Genomic DNA, 12967 nt, shown 5'->3' with positions numbered 1-12967 from the left:
CAAGGCTCATAGTGCACCCACAGCTTTGGATGGCGCCTCTGGAGACACAGAGGTTTAAATATGCAACAACGCAGGTTTGCTCCCAGAGATCAGGGATAGCCGTCCCGATGCCTAGGAGGTTGCCCATCTCCTGTAACAGCTCCGCCTGGTAGGCCATCAGTAGGGATGTGACATTCAGAGGCCATACTGAATGTGCCACATGCTCGTAGACCTTCTGGAGGATTGAGACTGAGAAGCGCTCCATCTTTCCAGGAAGGGCCATGCCGGTCAGAGAGGAGGCACGACTGGGGTTGAGATGGTTGGCCAAGGATTGCTCCACAACCGGAGGCTTGCTGAAACCCAGCACCTCCATGCCCTGCATGTCCAAAGCCGCAAACTCCCTAGTCAGGGCATTGCTGGACAGGGACTTTTCCTGGTTACGTTTGGCTTCCTCCAAAAAGGCTGGGACTGCCGGGAGGAGTTGCTTCCCCGAGATTGTGCGAGAGGGGATTCTCTTCCCATCGAACCAGTCCCTCTCTGCGTTGCCGCCCCCCTCAGGCGCAGGCCACCCAATATGGAGTTTGGCTGCAGCCCGCTTGCAGACATCAATAAGCCTGTACTTCTCCTCGGGTTTCGGAGCTCCGCTTAGGGCACTGGAGGGCCTCGAGCCCTGGGCTTGGAGTTCCTCTTTCCCCTTGTCTTCGTCAGGGAAAAGACGACTAATGCTGTCGTCGTCATCCTCTTCGATAACGAGCTCCCCCTCCCCCACTGCATTGTCACGCTCTGGCTCCGGGACTTTGTATGTTGAGCCAGGGTGTGTTCGTTTCGTTGTGTTCTGTTTGGTTGGGTTGTCTATTTGGTTGTTTCCTTGTTTGGTCGTGTGACTCCCAATCAGTGGTAACGAGTGTCAGCTGTCGGCTCGTTATCTCTGATTGGGAGCCATATTTAAACTGTCAGTGTTCACCTTAGGGTTGTGGGTTTTTGTTCCGTGTCGGTATGTTAACCGTTGGACTTCACGAGTCGTGTTTTGTTTGTATTTAGAAACTTTAATTAAATAAAGTCATGTTTCTTTCACACGCTGCGCCTTGGTCTACTACTCCTTACCCAGACGATCGTGACAGAAAAACCCACCGTACCAGGACCAAGCAGCGTGTCCAGGAGCCAAGGGCCTGGACATGGGAGGAGATTTTGGATGGTAAAGGGTCTTGGACTTGGGAGGAAATCCTGGATGGGATGGATCGCCGGCCATGGAGTAAAACAGTGGAGAGGCGACTGAGAGAGGAGCAACGGCGTCAGCAGGGCCATCGTCGGAGGGACGAGAGGCAACCCCCAAAAAGTTTTTTGGGGGGCACATGGGGCGGCTGGGCAGCAGGAGGCTGCCACAGGGAGACGTGGAGAGAAGGCTACCGGATTACGGGAGCCATTGGCGAGTAGAGGGAGGGAAGTAGTTGAGGCACGGCGTGAGAGACTGAGGTGTGTTACCAGTCCGGTCCGGCCCGTTCCTGATCCCCGGTTAAGGCCAGTGGTGTGTGTTCCCAGTACGGACCGGCCTGTTCCTACTCCACGCTCCAAGCCCACGGTGTGCGTCGCCAGCCCAGCCCGGCCTGTCCCTGCTCCACGCACAAAGCCTACGGTGTGCGTCGCCAGCCCAGCCCGGCCTGTTCCTGCTCCACGCACAAAACCTACGGTGTGCGTCGCCAGCCCAGCCCGGCCTGTTCCTGCTCTACGCACAAAGCCTACGGGGTGCGTCGCCAGCCCAGCCCGGCCTGTTCCTGCTCCACGCACAAAACCTACTGTGTGCGTCGCCAGCCCAGCCCGGCCTGTTCCTGCTCTACGCACAAAGCCTACGGGGTGCGTCACCAGCCCAGCCCGGCCTGTTCCTGCTCCACGCACAAAACCTACGGTGTGCGTCGTCAGCCCAGCCCGGCCTGTTCCTGCTCTACGCACAAAGCCTACGGGGTGCGTCGCCAGCCCAGCCCGGCCTGTTCCTGCTCCACGCACAAAACCTACGGTGTGCGTCGCCAGCCCAGCCCGTTCCTGCTCCACGCACAAAACCTACGGTGTGCGTCACCAGCCCAGCCCGGCCTGTTCCTGCTCTACGCACAAAGCCTACGGTGTGCGTCGTCAGCCTGGTCCAGCCCGTTCCTGCTACTCGCACCAAGCCAGGGGTACGAGTCGTCGGCCTGGTCCAGCCCGTTCCTGCTACTCGCACCAAGCCAAGGGTGCGAGTCGTCAGCCTGGTTCAGCTCGTCCCTGCTACTCGCACCAAGCCAAGGGTGCGAGTCGTCAGCCTGGTCCAGCCCGTTCCTGCTACTCGCACCAAGCCAGGGGTACGAGTCGTCGGCCTGGTCCAGCCCGTTCCTGCTACTCGCACCAAGCCAAGGGTGCGAGTCGTCAGCCTGGTTCAGCCCGTCCCTGCTACTCGCACCAAGCCAAGGGTGCGAGCCGTCAGCCTGATCCAGCCCACTCCTGCTACTCGCACCAAGCCAGGGATGCGAGTCGTCAGCCTGGTGAGGCCCGTTCGGCTCCACGCATCAAGCCTAGGGTGCGTATCGTCAGCCAGGTCCGGTCCGTTCCTGCCTCACGCGCCAAGCCAGGGGTGCGCGTCGTCAGTCCAGATCCTACCAGCTGGGTCAGATCGGACCGGGGGCGCTACGGGGGATTGAAGAAGGGTGGTGGTCAAGCCCGGAGCCGGAGCCGCCTCCGAGGAGTAATGCCCACCCAGCCCTCCCCTGTTTGGGGTTTTGAGGCGCGGTCGCAGTCCGCGCCTTTAGGGGGGGGTACTGTCACGCTCTGGCTCCGGGACTTTGTATGTTGAGCCAGGGTGTGTTCGTTTCGTTGTGTTCTGTTTGGTTGTTGTCTATTTGGTTGTTTCCTTGTTTGGTCGTGTGACTCCCAATCAGTGGTAACGAGTGTCAGCTGTCGGCTCGTTATCTCTGATTGGGAGCCATATTTAAACTGTCAGTGTTCACCTTAGGGTTGTGGGTTTTTGTTCCGTGTCGGTATGTTAACCGTTGGACTTCACGAGTCGTGTTTTGTTTGTATTTAGAAACTTTAATTAAATAAAGTCATGTTTCTTTCACACGCTGCGCCTTGGTCTACTACTCCTTACCCAGACGATCGTGACATGCATGTTCGTCAAACAGTGGGTGGAAGTTCGGGGAGGGGGCCCAGGAAGTCTGGGGTCGTGGTTGTGGAGTTGCCTCCTCGCCGCTGGAGGAAGAGGAGCCTCGAGGAGGGGCTGCTCTATGCAGTCTCCGTTTGAGGCCGGTCCTCCGCAACTCCTTACAATGCACGCAGGACTCCGGGTGAGCGAGAGCCATCTGTGCATGTTCTTCCCCCAAGCAGGGGATACACGAAGTGGGTTTCCTTGCCAGCTATCATAGCCCCACATGGCTAGCCGGTGCTGGGGCAGGGGTGTGCTGGTGCTGTGGCAGGTGCTGTGCTCGGTTCTCCTTGAGAAGGGGTCGCAGGTTCCATAACTCTGAGGGACACACAGTGGTTTTATCCTCGAGTTAAAGGGATACTTTGGGATTTTGGCAATGAGGCCTTTCATCTACTTCCCCAGAGTCAGATTAATTCGTGGATACCATTTTTGTGTCTCTGTGTCCAGTATGAAGGAAGTTAGAGGAAGTTTCACGAGCCAATGCTAACTACGTTAGCGCAATGACTGGAAGTCTATGGGTATCTACGAAGCGAATTCTACTCAAAGCAAAACTTTCCTTTCAGTCAGTACTCAACACTGCTGACTAGAAGTTGAGGTCCCATGTTCGGTAGCGACAGGGATCAAGTCGTGCTGAGGAAAGCTTAGAGAGCGTAGTGATCTTCTCAAGGAAGAGGGCGAGAATGACCAGAGGGCGGGGCATGGCGACTTATAATGAGTAGGGCCTCTCCTCATTCACCACTTGACCTGTCTGTCTTCGACAGATGTTGTGTGATTGGACCTTCCGTAGTGATAGGCTTGTCCAACGATATCCCATAGTGAGATACCGAAAGAGAACATACAGGTTATTCTACATCAGACAGTGACACACATAAACAGCAACCCTACACACAAACTGTTACCCTACACCCATATTATGGAAGTTCCGTTTTCTATCCATAGTTCCAATGTTTTTTTCTGACTCCACAGCCATGAGAGTGATAATACCATTATATAATGATAATATCATGAGTGACAATACCAGATAATAGTAATACCTGTTATAGGATCATGAAAATCACACCTCAGCACATGGCATCAGGCACCTTATCTATTGACAAGGATACCCTCTGACTATAGTAGCAACAGTCAGTGAAAAGGACAGTGATATTCATTTCCTGTGACATCCCTCTAGCACACCACTCAGAGAATCACCTGTCAAAATCTCTGTGTGAATCTCATGGGGTTTTGATGTAATTTGAGGGACTTTTATAATTTAACGACAGTGGACATTTTAACTCATAAGACAAGGAAGGTTTCTTGGTTGCTTTCCTCTTCGTTAGTTGTTTCTCATCGTTCCCTTGTCAAGACTGAGCTATACCTCTATAGGGCTGACAGCATCTCTCTTTCACTTTGAAGTCATGCAGTATTCACACACATAAACAGCTGAGAGTGAATTCACACCAGATCAGTTGTATGCAAGTGGTTAAAGTTACACTTTCAGCACAGTGTCCTCCATTCCTGCAACCTGCCACCAAATAGACAGAGAAACCCAGCAAATCATGTACCCTGCAAAGACCGACTGCAAACTAAAGCCTTCCAATTTTAGATAATTCTCTAATTCTGGGAAACTTAAGGTAAAATACATGTATTCTAGACACCGACAGACCGATTGGATCGCTCTTTCCCATGGAGTAAAAAATAGAAATATGAATGGAAGGAGAAATGGGATAATATTAAAAGGATAACAGTGTTTCATAGAAGACCTCATGTTCAAACATACCAGGATGAAGAGAAGATTAGGTTGTGTCTCGCACGTAGAGTAGAGCCTTGTGAGGCTGTTGCTCTGACGGCCCAATTCATAAACTGCTTCAGTACTGGAATTACTGTAGAGAAGAGTTTGGACAAAATCTGCGATATGTACATGGCATGCTGATCATTGTTTTGATGATTACAGTGTGTTGTTAATCAGATGTATGCAGGGTTGTTGTTACATATTCGTTATTGCAGTTGTACTATGGTTGTAATAATATAATAATATATGTGATCGTGTCCCTTTTCTTCTTATTGTTTCATCAGAAGCTCAGAACATGGAGCTGAACAGAGGAGAAGTGCCTCTATATGTAAGTACTGATATACTGTTGTTCATCCTGTGTGTATGTGTGTCCTACGTGTGTGTGACTCCTCAGCTACCTCTCTCTATGCCGTTTCATCTTCCCTCTCTCTGTTTCCTCTCTCTCCGTTCCCTGTCTCTCTCTCCGGTTGGTGGTTGACTGGCTGGCCTTGTGTTGAGGTTGGGCTGCAGGTGAAATCTAACCCTAGTGTGTTACACTCCCCTGGGATAGAAACCTTTACACCCGGCCTGTTCTCCAGATGGACAAGGCCTACTGAGACAACTAAAAGCCCATACTTTTATTCATACGTGTGTGTGTGTGTGTGAGAGAGAGAGAGAGGGACAGCATGTGTGTGTTTGATAAATAGTGTGCTCAAGTGGTAAGGAAATAGGGCCCAGTAAAAGATAGAATGAGAACTATAAAAGATGAATGTATTGTTTATTGGTTCTGAGCAGGTTGGCCCAGACCTGAGTGGATCTATGTTTATTCTAAAGGTCAGTACATGTGTTTTCTATTTGAGGTGAATTAGGAGTGGGTTTTCAGAAGGTCGATTTAAAGCTTCTCATTTATTTTCATTAAGTGTGTAATTACTTGCGCTCTTACTCTCTCTCTCTCCCCCTCTCTCTCTTCCCCTCACTCTCCTACTGCCTTTTTTCTCTCCCTCTCTTCTCCTGTGTGGTAGAATCCCTTATTAGTTATCATTACTCAAAAGTTTTGTGGAAACCCGCACTAGTATACTAGAGTACACTTACAACGTTAGAGCTGGCTTTACTCAAACTATAAGTGTCACATGATCCCAAATGGGCCACAATTTAAAGTTGATTAAACACTAAAGGTTTTAGTAAGTAGAGAAATATTTTAAGTACATTGTACTCAACATAGTTTGCTAAATGAAGTAGATTAGTAGTGTAACACACACTTAAATAATTTTTGTCCACTAATGGTAATTTCAGAGTTACATTTGGTATTTTATTAGGATCCCCATTAGCTGTTGCAAAAGCAGCAGCTACTCTTCCTGGGGTCCACACAAAACATGAAACATGACATAATACAGAACATTAATAGACAAGAACAGATCAAGGACAGAACTACATACATTTTTTTTAAAGGCACACGTAGCCTACATATCAATACATACACACAAACTATCTAGGTCAAATAGGGGAGAGACGTTGTGCCGTGAGGTGTTGCTTTATCTGTTTTTTGAAACCAGGTTTGCTGTTTATTTGAGCAATATGAGATGGAACAGAGTTCCACGCAATAATGGCTCTATATAGTACTGTACGCTTTCTTGAATTTGATCTGTATTTGTGGACTGTGAAAAGACCCCTGGTGGCATGTCTGGTGGGGTAAGTGTGTGTGTCATAAACATAATAGTTTGAGCTAAATCTACAAAAATATTTGGTGTCCGGGCAACATTTTGAAGTATATTGTTTGAGTGCAGAATACTTAAAAGATGTCTGTCCATTAACTTGCTTTTACTCCCCACAATAACTTTAGTTGTAAAGTTCTGTTTGTACTCAAAACATTAAAGCCATGGCAACTTGCCACTTAACTTGGTTCTATCGTGTCACTGTGAATTAAATTGAAGTATCCAAACTGTGTAACCTTTGCGCAACTTACTTACAAACCCAAGTAATTTTACTATATTGTATATGTTAATATCACTTGATTAATAACTTAAATCATTCATGTTGTATCACTGTAATTAATGACTTTAGTTACTCTATTCTTTGGAGTGCATTCAACAAATACTGAATCAACATGTTCAAGTTTGCATACAACTTTTGAGTAAATTAAACATAGAACTGTAAAAAAAAATTATCACATTTTAGTCCTGTGTAACTTGATCTTTTTTGTTACGGAACTCAAATAATTTGTGGAAACCAGTCAAAGTCAAAAACTACTCTTAAAATCCTAGTTCTTTCTTTCTGTCAACTACTCTAAAGCAAGTTAGCTTTACAACAGTTTTTTCTTAAAAAATAAAATAAAATTTTCTTTAAAACACTTCATCTTCAGAACCACAAATCTCTAATTACATGAATGCACAAAACATGATTCATCTATTTTAAGCTCCATCAATAGATAAATGGCAATTCTGTACATCATGACTCATTTGAACATATGCTGTAACTTTTAAAAGGCTCAGATAACAAAACCCCAACTTTCAATCAATTCAGTACTGTGTAACATTGCAACATTCCCCATCAACAACTTAACTATTAAAACATAAGCACAGTATAATGACCCTTCTCCAATTAACACTTTCAACTGATGTGGTAGCTTCCATTCAATTAAAAGCTGTGCTGAAGGATATAAAATCAAAATAATGAGGTAGTGATGTGCCGACAACTTCACTACATTTAACTGTTTAAGATGAAGATTATTGTTGACAATTAAAATGTCTTCCTCCACAACAATTTTTCACTCCATTATGTTTACAAAACAAAGTTATACTTGCAGATTATAAAATGTACTTATGCACGCAATGTTTCGGTCCTAAACTAAGGTGTAGGGCCGAATCATTAAACGGACAAATAAACGTTCTAAATGCAAGTAGACAGTGTGCGAACGTTGTTTCCCCAACTTTCTTATATGTACCGGTCCACAACACTACACATGTATGCAAAAGACCTCTCCTTACAACTCCATGAAGATTCCCTATCCATTTTCATCCTCTGGGACCTCAGCAATGTGATATTTGTGGCCAATGCCTCTAAAGCTTCCTATATACAAGGATTTAGGCTGAGGCCAACAACTTCATCACTGATTTGTAAGGTAACTTAACAATGCCAATGTTCAGTTTTCCCAAACAGTAACACTTTCAATTAAACTCTACACCAACTGAAGTCAAGTTAGTCTTGTATCTCTGTACATGTTAAGACTCAATATATTAAAGGCCAATAGTATTGCATGACTTTCTCATTTTTGTGACCGGTTTGACTAAAGGCACAGATCAAATCAAATGCAGGCAGACATTTTAGTTGGCATTTGCCTACAAAATATTTAGTCGTCTTCAGTTGTTTAAAAAAAATCCCTAATCTCTTTTCCTTATAGGATAACGTAACTATTTACAATTGTTTAGCGCCATAAATGTTTTTGGTATTGGTATTTTACAGTTTGTTTTTCAAATCAAGGACCTTTGGCTTCATTCTGTCCCTATCCAAGTTTAACAACACTTTTTGTATAAACCCAAACGTGTTCTTCATGCGATTCGGGTATCCATGTTGGAGTGAGTACATTAGCCTGTACAAACATACAAGCGCATCAGGCCAGCACCGGAAATTCTTCATAACCACCTTCTCCTCAAGGACCACGTAGACTCTTCCTGGATGGAATAGCACATCGTCATCAATGACTGAGATGATGGCTGCTGGTCTCTTGATGGCTGCAGGGTCTTGGGATGTTCCCTCCTGAGAAAGAACATGAAAATATAATTATCATGTCACAATAAACACTTATGAAGACACAAGTAGTTTCTCCCCTCCTTTATTTTGGGTCAAAGAATATTTGAACAACCTCGCACAGCCCACCGTGCATGTTATGAACACTCCAGAGTCATCCTCTTGGAGTATTGCTGGAAGACATCTGAGGACAACAGTTCGATCAGTGTTCACATCAGAGAAACATTACAAACAGGAACTATAAAGTGGCTTGCGAATGTATTCACCCCCCTTGCCATTTTTCCTATTTTGTTGCCTTACAACCTGGAATTAAAATTGATTTTTTGGGGGGTTTGTATCATTTGATTTACACAACATGCCTACCACTTTGAAGATGCAAAATATTTTTTGTGTGAAACAAACGAAAAAAACAGAACTTGAGCGTGCATAACTATTCACCCCAATCATTTAACTTGCTTTACATTTTGCTTACTGATTTAATTTATATACCTGGCTGTACAAATTCAGAATGGTAGCTATCTTCTGTCCATTTTTTCCAGTCTTTCCCTGCTTCTCTCTGGATAGGGCTAGCAAGCGTTTTGTGTGTTGGTCCAACATGGAATAAAACGAATCCTGGAGTTGCTGGTTTGTGATGCGATGGTACTCTGCACATACCTAAAATAAAGTACAAAGGCAATTGAAAACTGCTACAGTCCAATTCCATTACTCTGATCAATTTGACTGCTCAGATTGCATAGCTGGCCACCAAAATCAGGGTCTTCAAGCTGGACAAGGACACTGTATTGAACTTCTAATTTTTCACGCAGTAAAGCAGTCAGTTGAGGGACAGAATCTGGACGACAGGGGAGTGTCACCCGTTCAATGCCTCCGTCTCCTAAGTGGACTCTCAGTCTGAAGAGTTCAGACTTGTCAGCCATATCGCTGCAGGACAGAGGAACATATATTACTTTTCTACCTGCTCAAAAGTATGAAGTGCTTAGTAGTAAGGACAAGTTGTCTATTCAGTCTGTATGCAGTTAGAGGCATGAAGTCATGGAGATCTGATGGTGTTGTTACAACATATGACTCGTTTGTTGTCACCTTATAGGAGTGCAGGTGCTCTATATACCAAGACTGGCAGCTTTTGCATACAAACAGAGTTTGATTGTTGACGAGTATGATGTTTCCAATTTGTTTGAATTGGGGCAAACCACCATGTAGTCCAATGCACACAAACATGCCACTGACAAAATGTGTGTTGTCTACAACAACATGTGAAGTGCTGTACACCGAGGCGCTGTCAGTTATTTCCTGTATATAATCCTGTGCTACAGTCGGAAGAGTGTTCAAAAATATGTTCTTTACGGTGAATGTCTCAACGGCAGGCTTAAAGTTTGGCAATTCCAAATGATGTGCCATCGTTCTCTGATGTCTTTGAGCAAGGGTTTGGTGTAGGTTCTTGAAGTTCTGTGCGTCATGTACAATATTTTTAAATACTTTATGCTTTCCTTCAAATCTGATGTTCCAGAAATGTAGAAGTGGACCAAAACGCTGTATCAATTGTGGATAGTGTTCAATGAAGTGATGCTTTGGACGCAGTTGAACATTTGGAAATACCTCCTGCAGTAGTTGTCTATGATCGGATATCTTTAAAGTCAAGTACTGAATCACTTCCTCTGTGAACACATGACACAACACTAGTTCCACAATGTCTTTCAAATCCATCAAAATCTCCCAAGCTGTCTCATCCTCTGTTACCTCGGAGCCAATTATTGCAGGAAGAAGCCTAAGCAATGTGAGATTTGTGGCCATTGCCGCCAATCGTTGTTCTTTTTACAACGCTCTTAGGTATAGGCTGAGGTCGATCAACTTTGTCACTGTTCTCATGAGGAAACTTGACCATAGCAATGTTCAAGTGTTCCAATGAGAAACACTTATTTCTAATCAATTCTTGTAGACACAGAGACAACTCTACCGGTACAACACCTTCTAGGAAATCATGAAGAATATCTGGAGGAAATCCACTTGTTGTATGAAAGTACTGTAGTTGCTGTGAAAAAACACAAGCACTCTTCACACCATAGTTCTCTGCACTTATACCTGATTCTATGTCGTTACATAAATTATCAAGGCTTTCCTTTGTTCTCATCTCAAAAGTCCTTGCCTCGTATGTTTGAATGTCCTCCTTCATTGCCCGACAAAATCTGCAAATGTATTTTCCACTAAAGCGCTCTTTGAACCCTGCAGTCCATGTGCAGCTAAATTATCAGCCACTACACACATCACAGTACCTTAAACACATACTCCAAAAGTGTCAACATAGACACCTTTTGTTTCCAGAATTTTTAAGTCATTCAACAGTGGCTCAAAACCTTTGCATATCCACAAGTCTTCAAGTCACTGGAATTGCAAAGCAATGCTAGCTGTATTGTATGCAACGTTGAGCGATGCTTGCTTGGAATATTGGCTAAAGTCCAGTAAACACAGCATATTTTGTGCTTTTTTCCTGATGTACCAAGTGGGTTGGCTACTTTAAAATCATCAATATAGAGTTGAACAGCAACCTTAAACTCCTCACTAGAAGCATTTCATTGTCTTTACAAAATGATCCATCACGATATGATGCATATTGGCCACCTGGTTGTGCAGATGTCTTCCATTGCTTGCTCTAAAACATCATTTTTTAAAAGTAGCTCTTGCAACATTGTGAGGATGGGGACATACATTGTGGAATGTTTTGCACCATCTATGGTGTACTCAATTGGCTTCACCACAGGGAATTTCCTATCACAATAAGTATTCCTTCTTTTTGCTGTTGACAAAGGTCCATCTTTTGAAGTACAACTGTGAAGAACGTCATTGTCTACTATGCCATTCACAATTTCATTGATGACATCAGTGCTCACATTACAATTATGTTTCTCTAGAATTTGCGAGACTGTTTGTTTCATTAGTGCTTTAGAGAGTAAGAGCAGTTGATCCAAGTTCACTAGCATTTCTTGAGTTGCACTTTGTGACACATGAAGAAGTGATTGTAATTTTAACAGCAAGGAGGCCAGGTTTTGCTGCAGCTGCTGTTTAAGAGAAGGTGTGCCATCCCGCGCATTTGATTCATCATCCTTGGAGCAAATCTGTAATTTGGCTTTGAAAAAAATTATCTTGGGACTCACTTGCTTGCCTCACAATGCCAACTTTGAAATCAGTAGAGCTTAAAGAGGAATGGTTTCTTGACATATGTGAGGTGAATGTTGAAATAATTTGTTTTGAATGTGCAGTATTTAACCGGACACTGAACCATTTCATGATTCTTCAAATGTGCTCTTAAATGTGAAAAAAGCTCTCTCTCATCAAATGGTTGTGTAAAAGCACAAATTGGGCAGTGGAACGCCAAATGTGTCTCGACAGCTGAACATGCATGTATCGGTGCATGGAGTCTTGACAAATGAATTTTTAGCAAATTCAAAGAGCCAAAGGTGCAGATGCAGGTTTCATACAAACATGGCAAAGGATTAATTCTGGTGTTGACTGTATTAAACGGTAGTGTTTGAGAAGATTTCCTTGGGAATGGTAGGAAAAACGGCAGAGTTTACATTTCCACAGCATGTTTGGTTGATGGATGTCTGCAAAGATGGAAGTGGAAACAATTCATGCACTTTATTATAGAAATGGAAAAAAGCTATTTACAATTTAAGTTATATGCACATAACTCAGACGCCTGTTAGGATATATTATTGCACTCAGGGCCTACCAACAAATGTTAACATTCTTTTCTGGAGTGTTTTTCCCGATTCATCCAAACCATCCACTCTCACAGTGTAATTCAGACATTTCACAAACCTAAGATTGATGGATTTTAAAATAGTTCTAATTAATCAGCAGGGGTGACTGAAAAGCAGCTAAGAATTGAAACTACTCTAGTACGCCTTTAACTATGAGGTTAGCATGTTTTGACCTGATTTATTGTAGAGCTTAAAGAATGGGGATGTATACTGTTCTATGGCTATTGGATTTTTTGTTAACTACCTCATCATATAAACTTATATTAAGCCTTTTGTTATTGGGCCAAAATTCTCTTGACAACTTACCTTTCACTACAAGGTCTATGGCAAAGGTGAAATGCTGCACAGTTGTCCCAAGGTCTGCAAGAACAGGCAAGGGCAACATTAGCAAGTAAGCAGGCTTAACGTTAACTCTCAAAGGCAATGCATTTTACACATTAGCCAAACAACCATTTACATTGTCCCCATAGCTCTGTGGACAAGTAATGCATTTGACATAAACTTACTCCTCCAGAGGCGTGTCTGTTCTACAAACTAACGTTAGCTAGGCTAGCTAATTGTTGAGGCGGA

At 44.1% G+C, this 12967-nt stretch overlaps 1 protein-coding gene across 1 annotated transcript in view; it reads left to right on the top strand.

Annotated features, from left to right (window-relative positions):
• Positions 1 to 12967, top strand: part of arhgef28a (Rho guanine nucleotide exchange factor (GEF) 28a) — a 118902-nt gene that overhangs the window by 11650 nt on the left and 94285 nt on the right. The window contains exon 2 of the mRNA XM_041850502.2: positions 5201 to 5244. Within this exon, the coding sequence (XP_041706436.2) occupies positions 5212 to 5244 (33 nt within the window). The 5' untranslated portion in view covers positions 5201 to 5211. The remainder of the gene's footprint in view (positions 1 to 5200; positions 5245 to 12967) is intronic.

This window comes from Coregonus clupeaformis, chromosome 27 (assembly GCF_020615455.1).
Source record: "Coregonus clupeaformis isolate EN_2021a chromosome 27, ASM2061545v1, whole genome shotgun sequence".
Lineage (NCBI taxonomy): Eukaryota > Metazoa > Chordata > Actinopteri > Salmoniformes > Salmonidae > Coregonus > Coregonus clupeaformis.
This window is presented reverse-complemented; position numbering and strand designations above follow the sequence as displayed.